Here is a 27,986-nt window from a genome sequence, read left to right as displayed (position 1 = left end):
GCCCTGCGGTCGGTGCCGGTCCCCCACTAGCCAGGGGCCTGTTCACACTCACCGCCGCTCTCCTCCTCCGAGGAAGAGGGGGCGGCACAGCCCGCCTACGCAGGGCCCGGCCAGCAGCCGCTGAAAGCCACCAACGTCCCATACACGCTCACGGCCTCCGACCCACACACAAGAGCCGGCCGAGGCCGAGGCCGCCATTTCGCATCACTTTGCTTACGACTCGAACGACACGCTACGCTGCGCCGTACGTGGTGCCGTTTCGCGGCGTGCCCCGGCCCCGCCCGGCCCCGCCCCCGCCGCGCGCGCCTGCGCGGTGCGCACTGTGGCGGCCGAGCCGGGGGAGAGGATCAGAGTCGCGGCGGCGGCAGCTGGAGACAAAGCGCCCGACTAATGAATGGGACGGTCCTGCCCGACCTTTCCCTTTAACTCCTTCGGGCCCGGTCGGGCGGCGGTAACTGGTGCCCTCCCGCTCCCGCGGCGGCTGACCGGCGAGGTGAGTGGTTGCGGCGCCCCGCGGGGGCTGGATCGGGGCAATCCGGTTCTCCCGCTCCCCGGGCTCCTGCTGTCTTAGCCACTAACTGGCTCTACCTCAGTGGCGCCAGCCCACTTCCCGGGTGCCTGAGCCACTGCCCGGGCGCCCGCCAGGCCCCGGCCTCCGGGGCTCCCCGCCGCCTTGTCCTGGCTGGGAGCGCCGGCGGGGCAGCGCCGCCAGGCCGGGGAGGGGGCGCGCGGCGGCGAGGCACAGGAAGCGGGGGACTAGGCCCCTGGTGCTCGCTCTCTCCATTGTCTCTGAGGCCCTGGGAGGGGGGCTCCGCCGGGGCGGACGGGAGGCGTCCCGGTACCGTTCCCCTGGGCGGGGCTCTCCCCATCCTCGGCGTGGGGGGCGCCGCTCTGACCTGCCCGAGGAGCTGTTGTGCTCCTTCCGTGGTGTCCGGCAGGCTGGGGGGAGGAGGCGGCTCCTGGCGAGCTCTCACAAGGCCCGGGGCCCGCTTCGCATGCACGGCAGCGCGCGCCCTGCATTGTCTCCGCTGCTGCCTTCGCCACACAGCGCCAGGCCAGCCCGGGGCCGAAAGCCACCCGGGACTGCGCCCTCTCCGCCCAGAAGCCGCGGAAGGAACCGAGCCCTTCGCTTGGGGGCGGGAGGGAGGGAGAAGTGACCATGTGGCCGGTGTGAACTCGATCTAAAATGGCTAAGAGAGTGCATAAGAATAGCCCAGGGCCCTGCTAGGCAGGCGGTGCGCTTTGCAGAGCTGTAATTGCTGTGTCCAGTTTAGGAACGCATGCTGGGGTGTGAGACTTAGTGAGCGGGGAGCTCCCTGGCCTTGCTCGGCGCACTGCTTGTAGGTGTAAATGTGTGTACCGCAGATGGAAGTGTGTGTGTGTGCGTGCTCCGTCTCGACAAGACAGACACACCCCTGCCTACCCCCATTTGTGTGCATACAAGTTGAGATGCAAAGTGCGTTCTGGACCCACATGCAGGGACATACAGTTTACAAACGAGATACTACATCAGGACTAATTCTTTTTGAGGGGAACACTGGATTTTAGAGGGAAAAACATCCATGGCTAGCACCAGCAGTAATATAAACAACATCTCTATTCCTCTGTCCTTTGGGGGTCCCAGTCCTGTAGTCAGTATTCAGTGAAAACTGCCCTCTGTTTAAAGAGTGATGTGTCTGTACAGGCTGCAGAATTTCACAGTCATTTATTCCAGTGTAGCTTTTAATATTAACTTTACATTTTTTAACAAAATCTTTAAAATACTTCAATATTTACATGTATTTTTGGATTTTTACTATTTTTGTAAAATAGCACATTGGAACAACTAGTTAGAGTAGGAAACTTCCTTATTGCACACCAGTTGCATTATAACAGATGTTAGATATTTTGAAAAAAATGTAGCCTGCATGTGCAATAGATGACCTAAAATTGTGAAAATATTAAAGATATGCAACTTAAATTATGAAAGGCTCCTGTTGGCATTAATGAAAACATGTAAATGGTTTTTAAAAAGTTAAGAGTGTGCATTTCTTGCTGGATTATGATGTATAAAAAGGTTTAATCCCATCCCTCCCCCCCCCCCCCCCCCCAAGGATTCTTAGCTCATAGTCAGCATCTTGGAGGTCTCTATCATGCCTAAACCCATGGGGTTTGTTTACAGAATCTTTAATGAAGATATCATTTCGGTTCCCATTAAAACAAACTTTTTAGGCCTCTCTTGTGTGATTTAAAAAAAAAGAAGGGGACATAATCCCTTTCTTTAACATTGACCTATAATTTGCAGGATGTGTGTGTGGAGAGGGGGGGAGGTCTGGGGAATTTCTGTCAGTCCCCGTTAGCCCTCCCCAAGTCATAGTAATAACCATGTAAATCACCATTTCTTTCAAATATTGTAAGGGTTGGGATCGGGATGTGGTGATGGAAACATAGAACTGTAAAGGAGTTTGCTTAAGAAAAAATAGAGCTTATATATCTTTTTATTTGTTGCTTCTTTATGATGGATAATGAAGTCCTGAAAGACTTTTTTTTTTTCCTGTTTGATTTTAAATTAGAGAGAAGAGTCCTTTCTAGCTTGGAAGATTGTTCATGACTATTCTGGTGGGAGCAAGTCTAACTGACATGGTATCAGAGTCTGAGAATCATTTACACTAGTGTTTTCCAATATTGCAACATTCTTGTAGGTGAATAGATATTAGGAACAATGCGGGGTTTTCTGTGTAAATTGTGTAATATAAGCAAAACTTGAATTAAATGGAGAATATATGAAATTTTGGCCTCTCAAAAGATTGTAAACTGAGCAGTTCAGAGGGGAAAGAGTTTTTAATCACCTTGTTTAAAATTTACTGGTTTTTAATGACATCTATTTAACTTCAGTTGCTGACACTATGGATAAAGGAAGATTTTGTTAAAGACTCAACATCTTCAATTAGTGTGAGAGCTAAATATATAAAAATATTTAGACTGTGATGAACTGAGACTGCTTCATACTTTGCAAAACCCACTTGTTTCACTGTTACCTTGTTCTCCCACCCACTCCAACTCTTCTTTTTTTTTTTTTCATCCACCTGTTCAGTCTTGTCATAGATCTAGATTGCAAGTTATCTGGGGTAGGAATTGTCTTCTTGTTACTTGTCTGTACAGTACGTAGCATGATGGGGCCCCGGACCATGATTAGGCTTTGTAGGCAGTACTGCAGTACAAATAGTAATAGATCTCTGAGGCATGCAGTCCTCCAAGAAAACCAGAAAAGACCAGAGTTCATGCTGCTGGTAATTATAAAATTAAAACAAAAAAGTACAATAATAGAGCCACTTACAGATAGAGCCCTGCAAATCTTTGGATATCCGATTTATATCCATGGACCATGTTTGCGGATCGCGGATGGATGCAAATCCACATTTTATATCTAGAGCCCTGCAAAGCTGCAGATATCTGCGGACCATGTTTGTGGATCATGGATTGGATGCAGATACAAGTTTTGTATCTGCGCAGGGCTCTACTTATGGAGAATGAGAGAAGCTCAGAATCCTAGTTTATAAAAAATCCATTTCAAATAGTCTCTAAGAGTTCTAGTTGGTGTTGTAATGCATAGGATCCTCCAACCAGATTTTCTTAACTAGATACTACAGAAAAACCTATACAAATGCTTAGATTGTTAGGAAATAGCTAATCCTCTTGCCACAGCCCCCCAGCAGGCATGTGTTAATCTGTATTATTTTTCCATGACCTAACTGAAGACTACCTTTGGGAATCTTTTTCTGGGTAAGGAGGGGTTGGGACTGAGGGACGTGAGCTCTCTGTAAATGTTCTGTTTTCTCTCCCTGAGTACCAACCATAGTGCCTCATGTCCCTCACCACAGTCAACACAAAAATGCCAGGGAAAGTCTGCAAGTGGGGAGGAGGCGGAGAGGGAGAGGTTGGGGGAAAAACCCATCATTTCCATCCCCAGACCAGGTAATATCCATGTAGGGGAAAATCTGGCTCTGAGGTTTTCTTTCATAATTAGAAATTATCAATATCCCAAAAGAAACATACTTTGTTTTTGAGTTGCCACTGCAGAGTCCATTGAAAGCAGGCTTCTTTTCTTAAACGATTGATTATATTCACATCATAATTGAAGTAAACAAAAAGTTGTAAATATTAGATCTTTTTAGATAGAAGGGGATTGTTATGATGATTCAGTTTGGCCTTCTGTATATCACAAGTCATAAAACTTCACCTAATAGGTCAGATCCCTTGGTGATGGGTAAGAGAGAGAGCATGAATTCTGGTACTGAGCCCAATAACTTTGTAGTATCAGTATTTCTTTGAGTAGAGATATTTCAGGTATATGGTTAGCACTGACATAAACAAATAAAGCAGTTTACAGTAGTCTAAAAACTCATCTGTCTTAACTGTTCACCTTTTTAGAAGTTTGGAAATATATTTTTCCTAATAACTATGTCCTTTTCTGTTTGGCATAATTGCCCTGCTTTCTATGGCTCTTTGTTCCTGATTTGCACCACATCATGCCATAGAAATGTGCACAATTATGGGAATTTGTTAATTTCAGTTGCTGAACTAACAGGTGAAGTGCATGTTGATATTGGTGACTCAAAAAGCTATTTATGTGAGTTTAAAGTTGGAAGTTTTTAAAAATTAGAACATAAAGGTGCCATCAAGTTACAAATAATTAAAAGTAAGATAACGTTTTGACTTAAAGCAGTGGTCCCCAAACTTTTGGGGTCAAGTCCCCCCAAATCTGGTTCGCACTACCCCAGGAGCCACAATCGGGGGCTGGTAATGGGATCAAAACCTGAGCCAGGGTCCAAGCTGTGGCTGAGGACGGGGTGGGGACTGGAACTGCAGCTGCAGAGCCAGGAATGGGGCCCAGGACCACAGCTGGGAGCCAAGGCTGGGGCTACAGCCAGGGGCAGGGCTGGAGTGCAGGTGGGAGCAGAGTGGGACTGGGTGGCACTTCCTCTCTGCCCCTGTGAGGGCTGACCCAGGCCCTGCCGCATCCCCCCGAAGATTCCCAGGTCCCCCACAGTTTGGAGACCTCTCACATAAATTATGTAATGGTCTCCCTGTAATGCACTACTTCTAGTATTGGACAATTTATTATGTTATGGCCTTGCTACAGTAAGGTGACATGAACAGAATAGGAAAATATCATCTTGGTATTTTTCTTTTTATTTGTCCCATATTTAATTTAGAAAATTGTAATTTATCCTGAACTCTTGCAAACTTAAAAACATGTTGTTTTTAATATGTGCCAATCTGTGAGATTAACAGTGTAATAGTTTCCAGTGGAAGTTGGCACAATAAATGTTACAATATTACTACAGTTTTTATTAAACTAGGAAATAATGCATTCTATAAAATTGTATGATAAAATTGTCTTTTTAATTAATAATTTAAGTAGTGATATGTGGGGCTGAAAAAGGATTGATTATTCTGTTCAAGCTTATAGAGCTACTAGTTTATTTTTATTGCTGGCTAGAAGATCATTGCATTTTGTCAGAATAAAGTATAACTTTTCCAGACAGTGAAATACATCTGCTTTTACTAGAAGCTGTGCAAAGTTCATTTGTGTGTAATTTCAACCCCCTAAAATTTCATTTTATTTGCTGGGTTGAATAAAGGTCTACCTTTGCATTGAAAGCACAGATTTTGGTTTATTATTTATGTAAAGATGGATTTTGTAGTAATGTCTTTTCTGTAGGCAACAGATTGTCTGCTTTATTATGGGTCTCTTTTCACTGGAAAATGGGCATGATTTTACATTTTAACTTAGTGATACTTCTCAAGCGCTCTCTTTTGAGTTAGTAACAAAATGCAGAGAACCTTCCATTTCAGATAGTTCTGGTTTTCATTGTGATCTCACATACTAGTAACTGCCCTGTAGGTGGCAAGATAGTGTGGTGATAGACAATGGGAATTTGTATCAGTAGTGTCCATAGGGAATTTTCAATTTCAGTATTGCATGCTGATTCTCTCCATGACCTTGGGCAAGTCACTTAACCCCTCTCCTGCTCAGTTTCTCAATATGTTGGAGTTGATTATGAACTGTTTTAAACACAACTCATTATTTGTGCAGAGTAGTACCAATTATTGTAATTCTGGTGGGCTGAATTGTCCCACATGGATCTGTGAGCGGAACCTCCTTTTGGCATTTCTCATCCCCCCTCTCCCCCCGACATACTGACTGTTCCTTACCCCATGTGGATTCTGGAGAACCAGGAAGTACGGGTGGGGAGGGAAAGTGCCATACTGTTTACCATCCACTGCATTTCCATAGATCTCTGTGGATTTCCATGGATCCCATTGCATTTCCATGGATTTCTGCATGGAAATATGATTGCAGGAGATAATAGTTGGGAGTTTGAGCAGTTTTAGGGGATATCTGTCATTGGTATCATGGCTTCTGTTTGAGTTATACTTTCAGATGTAGGGGAGGCTGTGGAGTAGTAGCTGACGCCATAGGATAGCTCATGTCACTGGGTGAAGATCTGTGGGGCTTAGAGGGGCACAGCCTCTAAAATCTGCTAGCCTCGCTCCTCCCAGCAGGAGAGTTAATTCTTTGAAAGATATATAAAGTGAACCTTAGAGTTTGCTGGGGGGTGATTTCTGGCCCATTGTAATTATCTCATTCCTCCTTGTTAATTCAAAATACCTGATTTTGATGGAACAATACACTATATAGAACATGTTCTTATATATAAGATATTCAGCATATGGTGATCATGTGCCGTATTACATGTTGATTAATACAAGATTCTGTTGGGCTAGCAGTGCGGTGAAGCAGTGTATTCAGTTTCTGGAGGGAAGTAATAACTTGCTGTCAAGTATTGTTACGTGCTAAATTGATAGACTCTTTTGAGTGAATTGAAGTCCCTTGTGTCTGGAGAAGTGGGTGGCATGCTTTGCCTCATTTGCATGAAGAAATCCACTATTGCCAAACCTATGCATCCAATAATCATGTCAGTTTCCAAAAATCAGAAGATTGGGTTAAAAACCATGACATTTCTAAAAATTATAATTTTGGGCATGTTACTTGTCTTTACAAAGTTCATAGAGTTCAAATTTTCCAGCTTTTGCCCACAACTGAGGCTGGAAATTTACCAAATGAAATCTGAGTGTCTCATGTGGTTAAAATACTAGGAGCTGGGACTTAAAGCAAAAAAACACAAAACACTGCGAGACTTGGAATAAAATCAGACAGTTGACAATACTGAAAATTCCTTATGTTCTTTTTAAAATAATGCTTTTCCCCCTTCAGGTAGACTCCCCAGCATCAATTTGGGTAGTATGTATTGAGCCTGAAGTGAAGCCAATGGAACACCGTGGAACAGATATGTAAGTCTATCAGTAAATAGCTGGGTAACTCTCCTTCTTTTTCCAGTTTGTGCCTCATTTTTTTTTTTATTTAAACCAAGACCAGCTGTTATAGAAGGGACTTGAATCAGTATTCATGAAAATGACTTACTTTGTGCAGCAATGAGTAATTTAGGGGGAGAGGGAATTACATAAGTGCTTATAGAATTTAAAAGCATGCGTCTCATTTGTGCTCCTAAATCCATTAGTTGCTTTTGAAATAAACACCCTTAGTTGCCAAAACATCTAGTAGTTTTTAGATCTTTATCCTGTGAAAGGACAAGTGCTAGGCCTAAGCCTTAAAGGTTTCCCTCTGCCTATTCACTCATCAGCAAGCACAGGTCTTCAGAAGAGCAGGATTCACTTTATTGCCTGTTTAAAAAAAAATAGAGCACAAATGCAGTGGGGAAGAGCTGTTCATATTATGTTAATGTAGCTTGACAATAAATGCTATTTATTCTTGTGTAGGGTTTCAGAACATGATGATATTTTTTTTTGCTAATAAATCCAATTTAACTTTAAAAATGGGTGCATTAATTGGAACATAGGGATAGTGACAACAGATGTTTGAAATATTTAAGGCGGGTAAAATGATGAGTCTGGAAACTTTGATAGACTCACATAAACACTAATAGCTTCAAATATTTTCTCAAAACTGACCAACAATTCAAAGAAACAGTAAAATTAAACTTCTTTTAGGTCATCTGTCTGTGGTAAGTCCAAGAGGTCTATTGTGTGCTAGTTTTGCCTTGGAATCTTTTTCTTGTTTAGAGCTTAGTTAAGCAGAGAGAAACTATCATAGCTGTCTAAAACAGAATTATAGCAATAGAGATGGAAAAAGCAGTTTTTCTCTGTAGTGGCTCAACTCTAGTATTCTCTAAAGGGACCTATGAAAATAGGCAATATTGCTTTCTCCAGAACATGGTAATATGTATTTTTATTTTTCATGAAAAATATACTTGTTGAAGGTATTTAAAATTGAAATGTAATGTGCACATCAGAGGGTGAATTTTAGAACCTATCTCACATCATTTCATTATATGATGTCAAGTACTGCAGCTTTTTGTAGATATACCTAAAGCAATTTTCTAATGTAGCTCTCAAGGTTAAAAGCATTAATTGAAAATACGAAAATATCCACTTTAACTCTATTATAAATGGGCATCATGTCTCAGATGTAATTCAATAAATAATTCTTGAGGATAATCCTAGATAAAATAACTATTGACTGCAAGCTAAGGTTGCTGCAGTAGATAATGCAATCATAAAAACAGTTAAGCCTAGACATTAAGTAGTATGGAAATTTATACAGTTTATACATTACATTTATACAGTTCATACATTTCACTCCCCATTCTTCATCATGCTCAATCATTGTGTCTTAACTTTAGATTGTAAGCTATAGGGTATATGTGTAACTTTGAGCATGCTTTCAGGCACTGTGAAATAGAATATATGCCTATATAAGCTGAATATGTCCTGTGGGTTAGAATTAAGGTTTATATGGGAGTGTGTACGGTGAAATTTAACATGTCTATTGTTGGAGAGTATGAAATATAAAGAAAATAGAATCTCTAGGTTAATATTTAACCAGTCAGTTTCTTTCTTCTTAATGTTTGGCTATAATTTTCATATAGATGTTAAATTTACTGTATCAACTTGCAGTAAAAGTCATTTGTCTATGTATTAATAAGAAATATTGTATACTATACTAAGAGTAAATACAAAGTTGCTAAATGTTTATGCATATAAAATGTATCCACCAAGATAGACCTCAGCCAAAGCATATTGTGCATAGGTCATTGTGTGCTGTTGTTTGGGATTGCAGAGAGTGGTTCTGCTTCCACTGTGCACAAGAGCAGCATGAGAGTAGGTTAGGGCCTAAGCTATGTCTATACTGCAGTGTAAATCCAAGGTTTGGATTGACGCTCAAGCCTAATCTTCCTTATGTTGTGCTAACCCAGGGCCCGGACCCAAGGTCCCAGGACCCCACAAGAGTAGAGGAGTTGGAACCTGAGTCAAGCTGGGACTCGGGGTTCAATAATGCCTTGCAGTGTAGATAGAACCCCACTGGACTTGTGTTCTGGGAGTCTACCAAAAGAATCCCACAGGCCAACTTTCTTTGTCCTCTGAACAGTCAAGTTTGGAGGATAGTCAAGTTTTCCCACACTACATCACAAACAAAGGGTTAGAGCAGCCACATTGGGGTGAGGGGGCACTAGGAAATCTGGGATACGGGTGGTTGGACTTGGGATCGCATAATGCATTGTAGAAACTAGAGCCCCAGGGTGGGACTCGGGGTTAAAATGGTACCTAACTTGGGGTGTAGACCCTCAACTCAGGGTCTGCTAACTCAAGTTCTGCTAACCTGCACTTACACTGCAATGTAGACATACCCTTAGGATATGTCTATTGAGGAATAAAAGACCTATGCGCATGGCTGCGGCTGGCCCAGGTCAGTTGACTTGGTCTCACAGGGCTTGGGCAGTGGGGCATTAATTGCTATGGGACTCTGAGCCCAAATGTCTACACAGAAGTTTTACAGCCCCTCAGCCCAAGCCGTCTGAGCCTGAGTCAACTGACCTGAGCAAGCCATGGTGTTAAACTGCTGTGGAGACATACCCTTAGAGTTTCTGCAGTTCTTAGATTGTGTGTGACAGTGAGTCTTACCTCCTGTGCAACTTAAAATGTGTCCTATTTGGCAGGTTCTCTGTCATATGGATCTGCTAAGTTTTATGGGAGCAGAGATCCAGCTTCTGCTGACCTTTTAGTTTTGCTAGCAGGTATGTTCTTCTCTGCTTCTCAAAAGGGCTGATGTCTAAAGTTTGAAATCTCCTAGTTCTGGTATAAAATGTTAGATGTCTATCTCTCTTATTCCTTTAGTCTAAATAGAAACAACTAAAATATTAAAACATCTAGCTCAGTGGTTCCCAACCTGTGGCCCGCAGGGTCTTGCAGAGTGGACCGCGGCTTCTTCCCCCCCCCCCCCCCCCCCCCCGTGCTGGGTGCAGAAGGGAGCCACTGCCTAAGTACCCAGTTAGAGCGTGTTACGGGTGCTGGCTCCTTGTTGCAGCCAAGGAGATGGGAGATCAACACACCCCTCCCCATTTGCTGTAGCAGGGAGCACAGCAATGCGGTCCACCTGTGTCCCTGTGCTCTGTGGTCCCTGTTGAAGCCAGAGGGAGGGGAGTGTTGATCTCCCGTCCTCCTGGCTGCAGAAGGGAGCCACTGCCTAAGTGCCCAGGTGGAGCACACAATTTTCCTGCTGCTGCCAGGGGGATGGGAAATCCTCCTTGCTGAACTTCCCTCTGGCTGCAGTGAGGGCAGAGAGGCTGCTGGCAGAGACTGGCAGCCCTTCATGGTTGTAAAAATTATATTTGTGGCCCTTGAACCAAAAAGGTTGGGAACCACTGATCTAGCTTATTCACTAGATTTTGTTTGTGTATCTGCTTAGTATGAATTTTAAAGCATATCTAGTTGCAACTTAACAGGATCTAGCAATGTCAGACGTGCTCTGAAATTTTAAAAATATCACTTCTAATTTTTAGAACACCTCCTAAACTAGTGGTTCTTCTAGTCTTGTTGGAGCCCTCCTGGTGATTAATTAGGGGATTAGCACACCACCGATCTCTCACATCATGCATTGGTATAGATACAGTCATCTAAAAGTTTTCTCTCCACTTTTTCTTTTTTCTTTTATTTTTTTATCTTGATTACTTTTGTTCTTTCTCTGCCTGCATTCCTCCACTCATCAGAAGTCTACAGATTGCCCAAGAAAGGGGAAAATGAGAATATGCTAGTGACTACTGCATGTGTTCTCACAGTTAAGTAGAAAGTAGAAGAAAAGGTTGGGTAGGTTGGCTGATGCCCCTGTACATGCACTGAGGAAGTAGGTAGAAAAAGGCAGCTTTCAAGGAGCCACCTTTTGTGTGTGTGTGTGTGTGTGTGTGTGTGTTTGCTCTTGGAGTTGGTGGGGGGGGGCTGAGGGGAGGGGAACAAATTGCCGTTCCTCTTTTGTCTCTGTTCCTCTCTTTTGTTCCATGCGTCTTGTTCAGTTCCCCTTCCTCACATCTCAAAAAAACATGGTTTGTTAAAAGGATTACTGCCAGTTTTCAAGAAAATTAGAACTGTAAATGATATAAAGAATAAGTTGTCATTTTGCTTAAGGAAAACACTAATTTTCGTACTGGGTGATATGGTTTAACTACTTAGAATTAAAAATAAAAAAATAAAACCCACCCTCAATGCAACCTTAACCACCGAGCCACAGATGATTTCATAATACTTATATATGTTACAGGGAATGTTGTGTGGATTAAAATTCGTGAAGCACTTTGAGAATGCAAAATATTATTAAAATTCATTTTATTCATATAAGTTAAATCCCTGTTTTATTATGATTTTACCTTTCTGAGCAAGATTTTATTTGCCCATGCCTGCACATTTGCCCATCCCTGTATCAATAAGACAGTTCCTTGAGGAGGGGGAGACTGGACTTTGAGTGTGTTGGGAAGAGATGAGTGTCTGTGTCAGAATTCCTTTTTGTACCAAATGCTGCCATGCTGGGAAGCACCGCCTTTTCCCTAGCTGGCCCTCTCAGTGACAGTTGCTTCCTTCTGCTGCAGAGTTTTACCTAAGCAGCGAAAGGCAAGCAGAATGTCTCTCAACAGAGGCTAGGAGCAGGGATTTCTGGCATGGAGTCTAGGATAGTGTATGCCAAAGAGCTGGCTGACTACTGACAAGTGGGTAGGGAAAGCCTCTGTAAAACTATCATTTTGGGGTTTAGGAGTGGGCTCATTTTTGGAGTTAGAGATAGATATTATTGTACTAAATGGCACAATGGTAGGCTCAGGTGCCTGTGATGAGTGCACAATTCACTTAGGCTTATAAGCACATTATACATTATTTTGGGTCCTCCAGGTTAAACTTCATTGGTTGATCTGGTCTGTTCTCATTATAGGCAAGATAAAGCATTTCCAAAGAGTATTTTAAGACTTATAGAAAGTTTCCATGCTAGCACTTTGACTATGGTCCATTGTTAGTTACAGGAGAAGGGAATCAGAGAAACATGTTTAGATGTTAGGATGAACCCAGGGAAAGACCTGCTCTGTTAAACCCTGTTAACAAAGAAACAAGAGATTTGGAGGTATTTGAACTCTGAGGAGAGCCTAGTATAGGGATGAACTAGAAGTTTGTTTGAAAAATAGTTTGTAATTTATGGTAACTTTTGGAAGCTATATAAAGCTGTTCAGAACTCTACCAGAACTAACTGTAAAAGAATAATCAAACTTAGCAGTAAAATTAATGTGAAAGATTTTGAATTAGTACTCATTGCCTCATTGAATATACCCATTGCTTTTCCAGGGACCCTTTGTTTCAACACACACATCTATTCTACTAATTCACCTCCATATGCATAATCAGGCTTTGAGTTCCAGCAAACATAGGCTTAGTGTAAATGTTGTAGTACCTTGTCTCTCTATATAAATGTAACATAATAAAATAATGAAAAATCACCATACACCCTAAATAAATCTATCTAAAAACACTTAATGGTATTCTGTCCATACAAATCCAACTCAAATTGATGTCAGTGGGAATTATTTGTAGAGATCAAGAGTTCAGTGTGGCATTTGGGAATTAAAACAGGCCTTCCTGGGAGCTGGTCCTGGTTAGTATCAAAGGAAATTGACACCTAATGAAAGTTTCAAAGTTGATCTTTCAACTTGAATTCCAAAAAATTGACTAACTTAAAATAAATAAAAATCCAGTTTTGGTTAGAGCATCCATTAAATTATGTATTCTAAATTTTTACGAATCAAGGTTATTTTCAGCAAGAGAAACAGCAAAACTGACTAGACACAACATCCAGGTACACCAGCTTCTTTCTTTCACTGATGCTGCATAACCTGTCTGACTCCTACACCTTATGCCCCACCAGTCTTAACTGTTTGGCATCATCTTGAATCACTCAAATGTCATTTTTTCCCCTTGTCTCAGTAAAATGATTATTCTTGCATTGAAAACTTATTAATATGTACTTTTTCATATATATTGAGCCAGGGTTATGGACTGGACGTCAGGGAGCCATGTCCTTCCCCTCCTGAATGCCTCTGCATTTCTCAGCTGCACTCTTATGTCCACTCTGCATACCAGATCACTGGCACATTTAGGTCTTTCCATGGTGCAGGTACAGTAGGGAGCAGAGCAGGCTGGATGTTATGAGGTAGGGAAAGAGCAGGACTCTGCAAGATTGGTAATGAGTGGCTCTGCTCAGGGGGAGGGTTATCTGAAGAGCAGTGTTTGTTGTGTGAAGGGATGGTGTGGATAAACAAGATCAGAAAGGAGCTGTGTTCTGAATCTCCTGTGGCTTTTCTAAAAGTAGACCCAGTATTCTCAACCCAAAAATTGCAGTTTGTAGTGGGATACATGTTTCTCTCTTGTCTTTAATTCTTTTTGTCTTAGCTATTTTTCTTTCCTCTGATGTCTGATCCCTTTCTTCCTTGTTCTCACTCCCCTTTTCATTCTCCACCATACTGTTCTCCTATTCCAGCCTTTTTATTGCTGAGCCCTTCTCCCAAGCGCTTACAAAACAAGATGTTAACATCAGCATTGATGTCCAGTGCTTAAAAATCCTATGAACCAATGAAACCTAAATAGCAGTTTTGCTGTTGAAAAAGAAATCCTAATATTCAGAAAATGACTTTTCTTAGTAACGTTGCTCTAAGTCTTCTAATAACGTTAATAAAATTGTATAAACTGAATGATTAAAATGTCACGGATACAATCTCCCATTGAATTCAGTGGAAGCAGAGTTAGGCTAACGTTGAGAATTTCTGAAAATCTTACCTGTATTTATTACCCAAAATTCCAACAGGTTGTCATGATATTACTTGCACAAATAACAAATACATTTAAGTTCAAGTTAACACTTGATATTGTGTAAGCTTGTACCACCATTTGAGGTGTGAAGATATTTTTACTAATGATTTCCTTTTTTGGGTCAATTAGATTTTTGGAATAGGAAAGTATATATATATTTTTTATGAAGCAAAAGCAACTGTAACTTAAAATTAGTAGATATTAAATTATTTTTATATTGGGGTGCTGTCTGTCAGGCTAAAATGAACTGTGTTTCCAGGTGAGAATTAGCAAAATAAGTAGTACTTACTCTCAAAACATGCAAAACAAGAAGTACTTTTAGATTGCAATCCCTGAGGTAGGGATTGTTCACTATACATTTATATGGGGCCTAGCACAATGGAGCTCCAGCCTGCTTGATGTGTGTAGGTGCTACAGGAATATAAATGTCTAATAATTTTCAAGTGATTTATGAAAAACAAAGAATGAATGCAAAGATTTTTCCAAAATAGCCTAAATTTGACTTCTTAGTTTGTATTTAGGCACCTTCTAGATTTTCAAAAATGCTGAGCAACCAGCATCCATCACAGAGGTCAGTGGGAACTTTGGCTACTTTGCAGTTTTGAGAATCAAATAGGGGCCCAAATATGGGCTTTAGCCAAACATACTACCCATGTGTGCATGATATCTTTGTTTTTCTTCCTAATTTCACACGTTGCTAGAACGTGTGTGATATTTAAGGATCAAAATCTCCATGTTATGAAAATGCTATATAGTGAGTGGACGGCTAGTGTCAGTAAACAGGCTATATTATTATTCAGATAAGGACTTAAATCAAGCCCTTAACTTTTTAAAATATGACCATATTCCTTAGAAGTGCTTTTCACCATATTTAAATTACAAAATGTCTTTGAGTACAATTTTTAAAGGGACTTCATTGTCATAGGAATCCTACTTATGTCTGAAATTTCTTTTGGACAAGAATTTTTTTGTCTTCCATTTGTTTGCAACAGTGTTTTGTATGGTCTTTTCATTATTTTGTTATTGGTCAATTTCACTTCCTGCCTTGTACTCCTAGGGTATCTTCTCTCTGTTCTGAGGGGAGCTCATATTAAAAGTAACATGGTAGCAGAATTGCTGCTGATTCCAAGTTTGAACTCAGCATACTTGTGCAGACCCAGGAAGAATCAGGAGTTGGGTGTGCATGTGTGAGGAGCTTAATACCTGTAGGGAGTGAGAAACATTGGGATCCGGGGGATGGAGGGTTGGTTCATTCCCTGCACTCTTTTCAAGGGTATAGAGAGCACATGGCAGTGGCCCCTATGGACCTGATGAAGCCTGGAGCAGCAAGGTTGAGAGGGGAGAGGATAGTTGTAAAATCCTAAATTGGCCAGGGGGAAGTTGGGATTGGGTCAGATTGATTTGAATTCACTTTTGACGTATTTTGTAAGGCTGTCTATATTTCAACTTGACAGTGTCCTTTTAACTAAAATGGTCATTTCTGAGCTTTCTATTGGTGTCATCTTACTCCATTATTTTTGTGCTGTGTGGGTCTGGGAACCCAAGAGATTGTTAAAGAATAAAAATGTAACTTCAAATCAACAGACCTACTCTAAGTTTTAATATAAACAAAATGATGCCTGTTTACACGCAATAAAATTATTTTGTGATTTGTACTGTAGGTAATTGTATTGCTAATTTTAACATTGTAGCATAGTTTCTATAGCTAAAGATACAGGTGGAAAAGTTAGCCCCCTGCATTTACTAGGGTTGAATATCCCAGATGGTGATAGTTGTGGCTGCATACTCACATCTTCACACCTGATTCCCTGACCAGAATGAATTATTGAATTGGGCTTAGTCTTGGACCAGGCACCTAGAGATTTTAGTGATTTGGGGAGAGATGAATCCTCTCTGGTAAGACAGCTGCCCTCCAGACCCCACCAATTACAGAAAGTGAGAGAACAGCCAGAAGCTCATGTACCTTTGTAGCTGGGTTCCTCAGTCCTTGCCATCTGGTCTGTCTCCCTAGATCTGTGGGTTTCTTCTCCAGTTCCATCACTTTCCACAGTTCATTTTCACTTTCCTCCCCATGCTTTAACCTGGTCTGTATTAAATTCTCATTCCTGACTGTTCTCAGTCCTGACTGAATGTTCTCATTCCTGACTGTTCCTCCTTCCCGGGGAAGTGGCTGGGGTGGGAGGAAATAGCTGCTATCACCACTTCTGATGCTGCCTTGCCTTTCCCAACAGCCTATGTCTAACTGTCACAGAATCTCCACAAACCATCTGATTCCAACATTCTGTCCCCTGTCCTGGTAGAGTTACACAACATTCTGGGCCAGTTTCTGCTTGCCGACACAGGTTTGGTATCAGTGAAACTTCATTGACATTGATTCTAACCAGTTTGAGGGCAGAAACAGATGCTCTTTTTCTTTTCTGTTGCAATTCAAACAGTTAGCAATGATTTTGTGTGTACTCCAATGTACAGAGTAGGATTTACCTGTATCCTAGTTCCTCCTAAAATATATTTTCCCTTTAAATCCTAAATCTAGATTATTTTTAAATTACCAAACATATTTGTATTCCAATAAGTATTTTAGTAGTACCTGGAGACTCACACCAAAAATGGTATCTCATTGTGTTAGGCATTGTAGAAACTTATTATAGGACAGTCCTTGCCCTAAAGAGCTTGCATAATTTAAATTGACAAGACAGTGGGAGAAAAATATTATCCCTGTTTTTAAGTGTGAGGAGCTGAAGCACAGAGAAAGTAAGACTTCCACAGGATTATGTGGCAGCACTGGGAATTGAATCCAGATATCCAGAATCCCAACCCTGTGTTTTAACCATAGGATCGTTCCGTCATTCCAATTTGTCACTGTTAAAAGTGAATACAATTTGAAAAGAAAACTTTTAAAAACTTTCAGTATTTATAGTCAGGTATTTTTCAGTAATAGTAATCAGGATTCTCTTAAAAATAAGTTTTTCTCTCTCTCTCTTTTTTTTTTTTTTCTCTGGCAAACTTTTTTCGTTACTCTTTTGATGACTGTTCTGGATGTCACTCTTATTTTGATTTTTGTGGTGAGTGGTAGTAATTTATCCCTCTTATTAATTTACGCGTCTCTAAATTCTTACCCTATTAAAATTTCTCAATTTCTCTAAAATATTCAGATCATTTTATAATTGTTCTTAAATGCCACTCCTACGTTGATATAATTTACAGACTGTATGAGTATGTACTTTACTTATCTCCTGGAGGATTAATGAAGATATTAAATATGAATGGCCCCCAACCACTGTAAGCTGTTCCAGTGGCATATGTGGGGTGGAAACATGATGCAGTCAACTACAGGGAGAACTCCCACGGCTTGAGTCACATGATCACTGTGTGTGGCCTTGCATATCCCCACTTGCAACTCCTGGTATAGGTATTGGGGCTGGGAACAGGGAAGGGGCTGTCTCCATGGTGCTATAGAAATTTTTGGCTGCTGCAGGCGTGGATACACCCTTAGGCAGCCTGGGTAAACCATTTTTTTTTAATGCTATCTTCATCTAGCCCAGAATCCAGGTGGCACAAAAGAGACTAGGCCATGTCTACACTTACAAGCTTACAGTGGCACAGCTGTACCAACACAGCTATGCTGTGTAAGAGTTGTGGTGTAGCCATGTTATGCCAACAGGAGAGACTTCTCCCATCACTATAATAAAACCAGCTCAACGAGCGGCGGTAGCTATGTCAGGGGGAGAACGTTTATGCCAGCAAAACTTATGTCACTCAGTGGTGTGGTTTTTTTTTTTTTTTTTTTTTCCCTTCACACTCCTAAGTGATGAAAGTTTTGCCAACATAAGACATGGCCTCAGTCACACACACTCTTTAGCCCCTTCCCAACCTTTCCCCACACAAGTTATGCTGTCTGTGAGGCTCAGAACAAACTCTGTTCCTTTAGGTCCCAAGACCAATTTCTACTACTTTAGTTCCCCATCCTGCAAGCTGATCCACTCTGGCAGACCCCTGTGTCTATGCAGAGCCATATTAACTTCTGTAGGACTCTTGAGAGTATAAAGCTCTGCCCACATAGATCTGATTCCAGGAAAGGAGCCCTAATATAATATAATATACTCTTGTAGTATCGTTCCAACTTCTGTATTTCCTTTCCAAGCAGGGCTGGATTAAAAGCTTTTGGTATAAAGTCTCTGTAGATAAATTAATTCCACTGCATTCCAAATCTTTGTTTAATGAACATTCACTTAATCAAAGGGCATCTATCAGGTTTATCTGGCATGATTGTTTTTTTTAATGAACATGTGTTGCTTATCATTCATCATGTTGTTCTTGCATATTAAGTCTTTTATTATTCTAATATTGACCGGTTTCACTGCAGTACTAGGTAAAAATTAGAATAATAATTTCCTAGGTCGTCATCTCCTTTTTATAAACTTTCAGATTCTTGCTCTATATTTTCTTATATGTTCATTAATTTCTAAAAATAATCATTTATTCTTTTAAGACTATCTGTTAAGCTTGATATCTGTTGCTGCTTATTGATTAATATCCAATTCGCCAGATACTCTTTCATCTCTTTCTTCACTACCAAAATCTAGCACTATATTCCTAATCAGTCTTACAAATCACTAATCATATTTAGTGTCCTGAATTTTACTTAATGTTTGTACAACCCTTGAAAAATATAGAGAACTACAGTGTATGCTAAGTAGTATTCCATAGTTTATTTTAAAGTCTGAAATATGACATCAGTTGAGAATTTAAGCCACTCGGAGTCCTGATTTATTTTGTTAGAAATTGAGAACACCAATTAGTGTCCAGGGGAGAGATTAGACTTGTTGGTTTTTTCCATGTTTTCTAGATCTGTGGACAGCATAGTAAATTTGACAGCATTTCCAGTTTTCCATGGAAGATTGACATGTCTCTCTGCTCTCTCTTCTTTAATTGTTTTTATTCACTCATTAATCATATTTATAAATCTTATTTACTTTTTCCCAAGTATCGAACAGTATTTTGTCTTTGATTTCTATCTGAATTTTACTGCTTTTCTTAAAGCAACCATATGTGTTGCTAGTTTTTATATACTTAATTAGTTTTAGAACTCAAACACCTTTTAAACCACTTACTGTTGTAAATTATCACTTGCTGAAGGATTCCCAATGATATTAGGTCCATAATTCACACTAACCTCCTAGTCAGTATGAAATCTAAAATTGTCTCAACCCCTGGGTCCTTATCTGTTTTCAGAAACAATGATCTACACATGTGAAAGTGTTCTTTGATCCATGCTTTGCTATATATTATTAAAAACATAGAGATGCTTGTCTGTTATTCGGAAATGCTGCTTTTTGGCCTTGATGATCTATAGTAGTAGATTTGAACAAATGGTTTTCCTTTATTTCTGTTTTCTCCTATCAAAATACTTGGACTTTCATTGCCTTTATTACCTTCCTTAATTATCTGTATTTCATTGCTTGTGTATTTGAACTTGAGATTTTCAAAGACACAAATGACTTTCAGTGGGAAATCTTCCCCATAATTTTGTGTGCTTGAGAATTTTGCTTGCAGTATTTTACAATAGCCATTTGAAAATAAGCATTTTAGCAAATAACATTTCAAACTCTTTTAAAGTTGTTTCCAGTATACACACCATAGTAACAGTGTTATTTCCAGGAGAAAATTCATGTGAAGTTTCATTAGCACTTGCTCACTTCAGGAGGAAAAACCCTTAAGAGAACATAAAAGTTTTCTTCAAAACTAAAAAGCATTCAACTGTACAAAAATACAGTTATCTATCAGTTTATCCCATCCTCCTATATTATCAATTTCCATATTTCATCCAGCATACACGTCATACTTTGTAAGAAGTGGCCATAAGTGAATGGTTTCCAAAAATTAAGATGAGTTTTCATAAGGCTGAGCAGACATATTTGTCTTTGGAAAAGTCATAGTATTTAGAGTTTGCATAAAATATATGCTGCAGTGTGTCTGCTTCATGCGTGTTTCTTATACAAAGTGAAAACCTTTTCCTTGAGTATCCTGTATTTCTAGAAGTAGCTTTAAGTTTGAGTAAAGTTTCTGTACCTAGTATGTAGGCATGCATGAATGCTACTGAGTGGTTATAAGCAAGTTTAGATTTCATTGTATGTCACTACATTTTTTTTTTAATTGAATAGATTTTTAGATTGAAATCCTGTATAGAATAGAATGGGGGGAAGAATCAAATGTACATGGATCATAAACCACTTAAATACTCATGAGGGAACTTTAAAAGTGATTCTTTTGATTTTGGATGCTCAACTTGTCACCTTAAAGAGGCCTGATTTTTAGAGGATGGGGGTTGAATAATTCCTGGAAAAAAGCCATTGAAGAGTTTTCAAGTTGAGAACTAGTCTGCAGGCCCAGAATTCCTGTTTATGCAAAGGATGTGATATGCAAATTAGAATATATAAGAATATGTATTACCTGATTCACGTACTCTAACTATCTGCCAAAGACTTTTTTTTCCCTCTTCCTCCCCCTCATTTTCTTCCCTTTCTTCTTTAAGGACTCCCCTCTCCCTGCCCACCCCTGTGTGTGTGATGTGTTATCAACTCTCACAGATTGGTAGCGAGTGAAGTGATTTTGGCCCCCGCTGCAGGAACTCTTGCTCAAAGACCCAAATGTGAGATCACATTGCACAAATCTGTATTAAATGTGGCCTGATATTGTTTGTTTGTGCAGGGCTTCTATCTTCTCCCCAAAACCTAAAATGCAAGTTAATTGTTTTGATTCTTTTCTGCCGCCACCCCCCTCCTCCCGCAGCATCAAGGGCTCTTCATTCCCTACTTTCCAAGCCTGGTGGTCAACAAGGGTCCTCTTCTTTTCCTTCTCGGGAGGAAGAAGCAGAGGCAACTGTCACTTTGCACAGGAGCAGAGGGAGGAGGGAGCAAAGTGTCTGTGCTCTATCTGTTGCCCCCTTTCTACATGTGAAAATGGTATAGACTCTTCCTGCTTCTCCCAGGAGGGAACTCTACCTCTTGCAGCAGCTATGATAGGCTGTTCTTCCGAAGAAGGTAGGAAAATGGTGAAGCTAAACAAACAAAAGGGCTTTCTCCTGCAAGTCTGAAAGTCATATGAAGGCTGTGGCTTTTGATGTCCTCCCAAGATTGCTTGCCACAGAAGCCAAAAATCATGTTAACTGGGATAGCTGTCTGTTGTCAAAATTTCATGTGCCATGTAGATTTGTTACCCAGTCTTGTGGATGTGTCCAGTTAATCTTCCGATCAACCACATTGCAAAGCCTTAACAGGGAAAGCCACCTGCATTTGTGAAACATAGGCAGGGGGAATTAGCAGGAAAACTTTTATAAACATATGTCCAGTCCTGCCAGAAATTTGTGCACTCCGTTGTGTGCCGTGTTTTCTCCACTGGTGAATTTTATCCCCTTACACAGACAACAGTGCATTTTGTAGTGTTAAGTGTGTTTTCTCATTGGTGGTAGTCTGGAATTAAAATGTTGATCAGATTAGTCAGTGACATTTACTAGAAGTCATCCAGGATCTCTATTCCCCAGCCTTGCTGCCATCCTCTCTTCTTTCCTTACTTTAACCATGTTTGTTTGGTAAGCCCAGCACCTGAGCCCCAGATTGACAGATTCTCAGATATCAGACCAGAATTGCTCTGATGAACCACAGGCAGTTAGTCAGAGGGAACAGCTGTCTTCGTAGCAGAATTTCAAGCAGTAGCCCATTACAACTTCAACTTCCCCTTGTGTGACCCCCTTGTTACTAATAAAGGCTAGGACAAAGTAAGCAGGGCCAGAGTGATGGAGAGAATTGAAATCCAGAGTGTCAATCTGGAAGCCTGCAGTTCTGCTAGAAAGGCAGCTGCCTCCTGTTGTGTCAGAAAAGGAAGTTGCTGACAGAGCCAAGCAGCTTTATTGGTTTTTGTGGTATAGTTCAATTACCCCAAATAAACAGTTACTGCATTTAATTTAAAAAGAAAAAATTCAAAAGCTACTTGCATCCAAGATGAGGAGAGTGATGGTGTGTATTTTTGAGTTTGTGAGGACTGTGATGGTTCAGCTAGAGGAACGCAAAGGAATGTTCCAGAAAGCTGGACACATTTCAAAGGATAAGTATTAAATACTTCCTCATCCAAACTTAATGTTTCTAAACATATTATATAGAACATTCAACTGTCCTCTGAAGAACTATATATAACAAATTTGGAGATTGAATTCAACAATGAAATGTGAAACAGGGATTTTAGTCCTGCTTTAAGTGCAAACCTCAAAGCCAAAATAACTAGTTTCCACATGTGTGCATGTGAGAGAGGGTGAGTGACTGTGAAATAATGGGAGTATTTTTTTTTTGACAGATACTGAACTGTTAGTTTATGGGAGTAGGAATTACATATTAAATAAGTCCACTGTTTTTAAAAGTATATCTTCATTTTTCATTTTTATAATAATTTCAATTGTTTAACATAGTTTTCTTTTTATTTCTAGATGGTGTGAAAGGATCATAGTTACCAATCAAGATGAGCAGAATGGCCTCCTTGATGAGGAAAACAGAACTGTCAGTTCATAGGCTTATGTCTACAACATGAAATATTTAACAATAGCTGTCTTTGAGAAATTAATTTGAGACCTGAGATCTTCTGGTCCCAGAAAGAAATTGAGATTTCATAAATTAGAGCTATACATTTTCAGTACATATTTTGTGACTAATCGTATTTACATTTGCACAACAAAAAAAATACAGAATACAAAAACGAAGGGTTATATGATATATTTTTGTTTGTGCATTACACAGGATATATCATTTAAATTAAATTTTAAGTCATCTTTACTTTTATTTATTTCTTAATACATGAAAACTCAGCAAGAATAATTCAAGTCACCCATGGAAAAAAATAAGGCATATTCCCCCAAAATGAACAGTAATTTTGTGTTAAATAAAATCAACAATTTAAAAGTAGAGCAAGAAGACGACATTATAAATAACTGTACTTTGGAAAGAATGGATATAAAAAATGAACAAGAAGATTTCCGACATATAGACAGTAGTGACGAACAAGAAGACAAAGAAAAACATTTGATCAATAACAATCCCAGCAAGTATTTATCTACAGAAAATGAAGATGATTATGGATCTCTGTTTTCTCAGTACAGTAGCACTCTTTATGATGTAGCAATGGAAGCTGTGACACAAAGCCTCCTTTCTAGCAGAAACATAAGCTCCCGGAAAAAATCCCCTGCTTGGAATCATTTTTTTATATCCCCTCGAGACAGCACTAAAGCAATATGTATGTACTGTATGAAGGAATTTAGCAGGGGTAAAAATGAAAAGGACCTAAGCACAAGTTGTCTCATGAGGCATGTGAGGAGAGCTCATCCTACTGTACTTATTCAAGAAAATGGAAGTATGCCGGGTCTATCTTCTTTTTCTTCACCTTCATTGTTACTGCCACCTCAGTCTGCAGATATTGGAGATTTAAGTGCTGTGTTATCGCCTATAAAACTGGTCAAGAAAATTGCTTCTAAGATACCATCTCCAGAGCGAGTAATTGAGGAATCTGTTTCTGTAATTTCTTCTGAAGAAATATCAGACCTGTCAGTTTCTGAAAAGTGCAGCAAAGAAGAAGCCATGGCCGGGTCATCTCCATCCCTACCCAACAATCAATATGATGAAACTGTGGAGAATGTAGTAGAAAAAACTGTTCCAATTCCAAAGAGTACATCGGGTTCCAGGAGAAGATCTGCTGTCTGGAAACATTTTTATTTGTCTCCTTTAGATAATTCTAAAGCAGTCTGCATCCACTGCATGAATGAATTTAGTAGAGGAAAGAATGGAAAAGATCTTGGAACTAGTTGCTTAATAAGGCACATGTGGAGAGCCCATCGTTCCATCGTTTTGCAGGAGAATGGTGGTGGTACAAGCATACCACCCTTGTATTCTGCTCCTCCAACTTTATTGCCTTCTTTACTGTCTTCTGATGGTGATCTGAATTCTGTGTCATCCTCGCCAGGAAAATTGATTAAAGATTCAATGTCTGCTTCTTCCTCTCCAGATAGAATGGCTGAAGAGATCCATTCTACTCTTCCTTCTGGAGATGCTCTGATGGAAGACTCATCAATGTTGTCATCTGATGATATAGGTGAAGCCTCCTTAGTGTCTTCTCCTGAGAAGCACTGTGAGGGATTAAGTCCATTGATATTTGAACATAGCTCTGTGTTTCAGCAGAATAAAAGGATTATGAAAAGGCTTAAATCAGAAGTTTGGCATCACTTTTCACTGTCTCCAGTGGACAGTCTGAAAGCTGTATGTAGATACTGCAGTTGTATGATAAGTCGTGGGAAAAAGGGAGATGTAGGCACAAGTTGCTTGATGAGACATCTATATAGACGCCACCCTGAAGTGATTGGGAACCAAAAATATTTTATAGATGCGAGTTTGGCAAATTCTCCTTATGCTACTTTGGCTTCTGCAGAATGTTCATCCTCAAAATTGACTGATTTACCCACAATGGTTACAAATGGTAATCAGATTATATTTCCTATCAATAGCAAGAAGACCTCAAAACTGTGGAATCACTTTTCAATTTGTTCTGCAGATTCAACTAAAGTAATATGTATGCACTGTGGACGTACAATAAGCAGGGGGAAAAAGCCAACAAATTTAGGTACAAGTTGCCTTCTAAGACATTTGCAGCGGTTTCATAACAATGTGTTGAAAACTGATGTTTCAGAGACAGTGTTGTCTTCTTCTACAGATAATCACATGCCACTGAGCACAGAATTATTAGGATCTTCAACCTTTGATGAAACCAATGAAAAATTTTGTGACTCTCACCCAGTTGCCAAAAAAATTACAAGCCTTGTAGCTGAAATGATCGCACTTGACCTTCAGCCATATTCTTTTGTAGACAACATTGGCTTTAACAGGCTGCTTGAATATTTGCAACCTCAGTATTCTTTACCTTCACCATCTTATTTTTCTAGAACAGCAATTCCAGAAATGTATGATAATGTGAAACAAATAATTATTTCACAACTGAAAGAAGCTGAAAGCGGAGTAATACATTTTACGTCAGGAATATGGATGAGCAATCAAACACGAGAATATCTAACTCTTACTGCTCACTGGGTAACATTTGAGTCCTCATTCAGACCACAGTGTGAAGATTACCATTGTTCAGCACTTTTAAATGTGTCACAGATTGATTGTGACTACAATGGCATCAGTATTCAAAAGCAGCTAGAATATTGGTGGGAAGCCTGGATAACATCCATTGGCCTTCAGATTGGGATTACTGTTACTGATAATCAGAGCATAGGAAAAACTTTAAATGAAAGCGATCATTCGAGTGTGCAGTGTTTTGGTCAGACTGTTAATCTCATAGTAAATGAGGCTATTAAAAGTCAGAGAATGGTTCAAACTTTGCTTAGTATTGCAAGAAAGATCTGTGAACGTGTTCATCGGTCAGCAAAAGCAAAGGAGAAATTAGCAGAGTTACAAAAAGAATATGAGTTGCCTCAGCATCAACTTATTCAAGATGTTCCATCCAAATGGAACACATCATTCCATATGCTTGAACGCTTAATTGAACAGAAAAGAGCAATTGATGAAATGTCAATAGAGTGCAGCTTTAGGGAGCTGATAAGTTGTGATCAGTGGGAAGTTATGCAATCTGTGTGCCATGCTCTGAAACCGTTTGAAGCTGCGAGTAGAGAGATGAGTACACACATGTCCACTTTAAGCCAGGTGATTCCAATGATTCACATACTTAACAGAAAAATAGAGATGTTGTTTGAGGAAACAATGGGCATTGATACCATGTTAAAATCCTTGAAAGAAGCTATGGTGAGTAGATTGTCCAGCACACTTCATGATCCAAGGTACATTTTTGCTACACTTTTAGACCCCCGTTATAAAACATCCTTATTTACAGAAGAGGAGGCTGAACAGTATAAACTGGACTTAATCAGGGAGCTGGAAATATTGAGTTCTACCTCAGATGATGATAAACCTGTTTCTAATGGGTGTGATATAGGTTCACCATCTACAAACTCTTATGGGGAGGATAATCTTTGGTCACTTATGGCTGACATGAAAAAATCAAAAGATCTAAAAGAGAAGGCAAAGTTACCAGAAGAAATGGTGCTCTTATACTTGGAGGAAGAAGTGCTTGAGCATAACTGTGACCCATTAACTTACTGGAACTTTAAGAAATCATCTTGGCCAGTATTGTCAAAATTGGCTGTCAGATTCTTGGGTTGTCCACCAAGTATTGTTCCTTCAGAGAGATTGTTCAATACATCCAACGAAAACAGCAGCTTTAGTCAGTCAAGGCTAATGATTGAACACTTTGAAAAACTTATCTTTTTGAAAGTGAATCTTCCCTTAATATACTTTCAGTATTGAAACTAATGAACAAATTGCCAGACTAAAACTATAGTTGCTCACTGGATATTAAATATTTGGATTGTTAAATTGCTCCAGTAGGGGCCATGTATGACATCTAATCAGTGACTGTAATTCCAAATTTTAGTTTTGTCAGCTTTCAGAATAATGTCTACATGTGCCTTATTCATAGTTCTTCAGGCCAGATATTGTATATATGTTTTTTAAAAGTTCACACTAGAAATAGCCTGTCTTGTCAAATTATACAAAATTATGTAGGTTTTAATCCATAATTGTAAATGAACTTAAAAAAAGCGCGGTCATTTGTTTTAATAGAATGGCAAAAAAAGATGTAAACAGTTTTATTCTGTAGTTTTTTATTCAATTATGTAAAAACCATAAACCAGGTACTGTATTTTAGTTAAACATTGCTTTAATTGCAGCAAAATAGCTTTTGTAGCTGTCAAAAGGAAGCTGTACATAAAAGGTGGAGTTCAAGCCATCTTTTTACCTAGCAGTTTTATTGCAAGCCCTAAAGTACTTAAAGGGTTATGAAGAATTATGATGGAAGATGTTTACTATTTCAGGAGACTATTGAATTAGTATTTGAAAATATAACTAAATTTAGAGGTATTATGGAACATCAGTTATACAGTAATCTGTAATAAAACTTCCCATGTGCTGTTCTCCTATTCAGGTTTTACATTGTAACTGAACTACAGAAATATTCTGAGTATTTATATAAGCTCTTTTTTGAAGTTTTTATCAAAGTTTGTGAATTAATGCTTGTTATTTAATGCAGTGTATGAAAAGGCAAGAAATTTACAGTGGAAGATCTAATGTAGTTCTAAAGCCTTTTTTAATCTTTAGTGCATCCAAATTATAAGGGTTCCCTGGTGTAAAAAAATTGAACCCTGGATCCCAACATGGTGACAACTGTGTATAACAAATTGTCCTAAAGTTCCTACTACAAAAATAACCAACTATCTGATTCTGAAGAATAGACTTATGGATATGGTGCACTGCTTAGAATTTTATGTAGTAGGGTTGATTCATAATTGTTGGTGTCCATCAGGCAAATGAGATATTGTAGAACCCTCTAAACTTCAAAATAGGGTAAAAATAGCAAGCATTTTAATTTTAAACAATTGTTTCCATGTTTTTCTTTAAACTACTAAAGAGTCATCTTCTCATTTCAGTTTGATTAAATATTTTTGGGAAGCAAGTCATTCATTTGCCTATGAACTTTTAGAAAAAATGTAGTTTTGTTAAAATACTGTACCTATGCTAATCTAATTTTGCATTTACTATGTTTTAGTGTATTTATAAATGGTGAACTCAGTTTCGGAAATTAAACATTTTATTTGCAATTTC

The 27,986-nt window shown here is 39.5% G+C and overlaps 1 protein-coding gene across 3 annotated transcripts; it reads left to right on the top strand.

Moving 5' to 3' along the window:
• Nucleotides 1–345: 345 nt before the first annotated feature.
• ZBED4 (zinc finger BED-type containing 4) lies at nucleotides 346–27,986 on the top strand. Of its 3 annotated transcripts, XM_067564380.1 has the most exons (4): nucleotides 346–493; nucleotides 7,262–7,338; nucleotides 10,062–10,139; nucleotides 22,715–27,986. In XM_067564380.1, the coding sequence occupies exon 4, from the start codon at nucleotides 23,112–23,114 to the stop codon at nucleotides 26,631–26,633; it is 3,522 nt and encodes a 1,173-aa protein (XP_067420481.1). In that variant the 5' UTR covers nucleotides 346–493; nucleotides 7,262–7,338; nucleotides 10,062–10,139; nucleotides 22,715–23,111; the 3' UTR covers nucleotides 26,634–27,986. The 3 variants fall into 3 exon arrangements, with proteins under 3 accessions (XP_067420481.1, XP_067420480.1, XP_067420482.1); XM_067564379.1 differs by lacking the exon at nucleotides 10,062–10,139; XM_067564381.1 differs by lacking the exons at nucleotides 7,262–7,338; nucleotides 10,062–10,139.

The sequence above is a fragment of the Emydura macquarii genome, unplaced genomic scaffold (genome assembly GCF_026122565.2).
Source record: "Emydura macquarii macquarii isolate MOO-44397 ecotype Brisbane River unplaced genomic scaffold, CSIRO-AGI_Emac_v2 contig_2636, whole genome shotgun sequence".
Classification (NCBI taxonomy): domain Eukaryota; kingdom Metazoa; phylum Chordata; order Testudines; family Chelidae; genus Emydura; species Emydura macquarii.
Note: the sequence above shows the minus strand (reverse complement) of the source record. Positions and strands in the feature narration are given on the sequence as shown.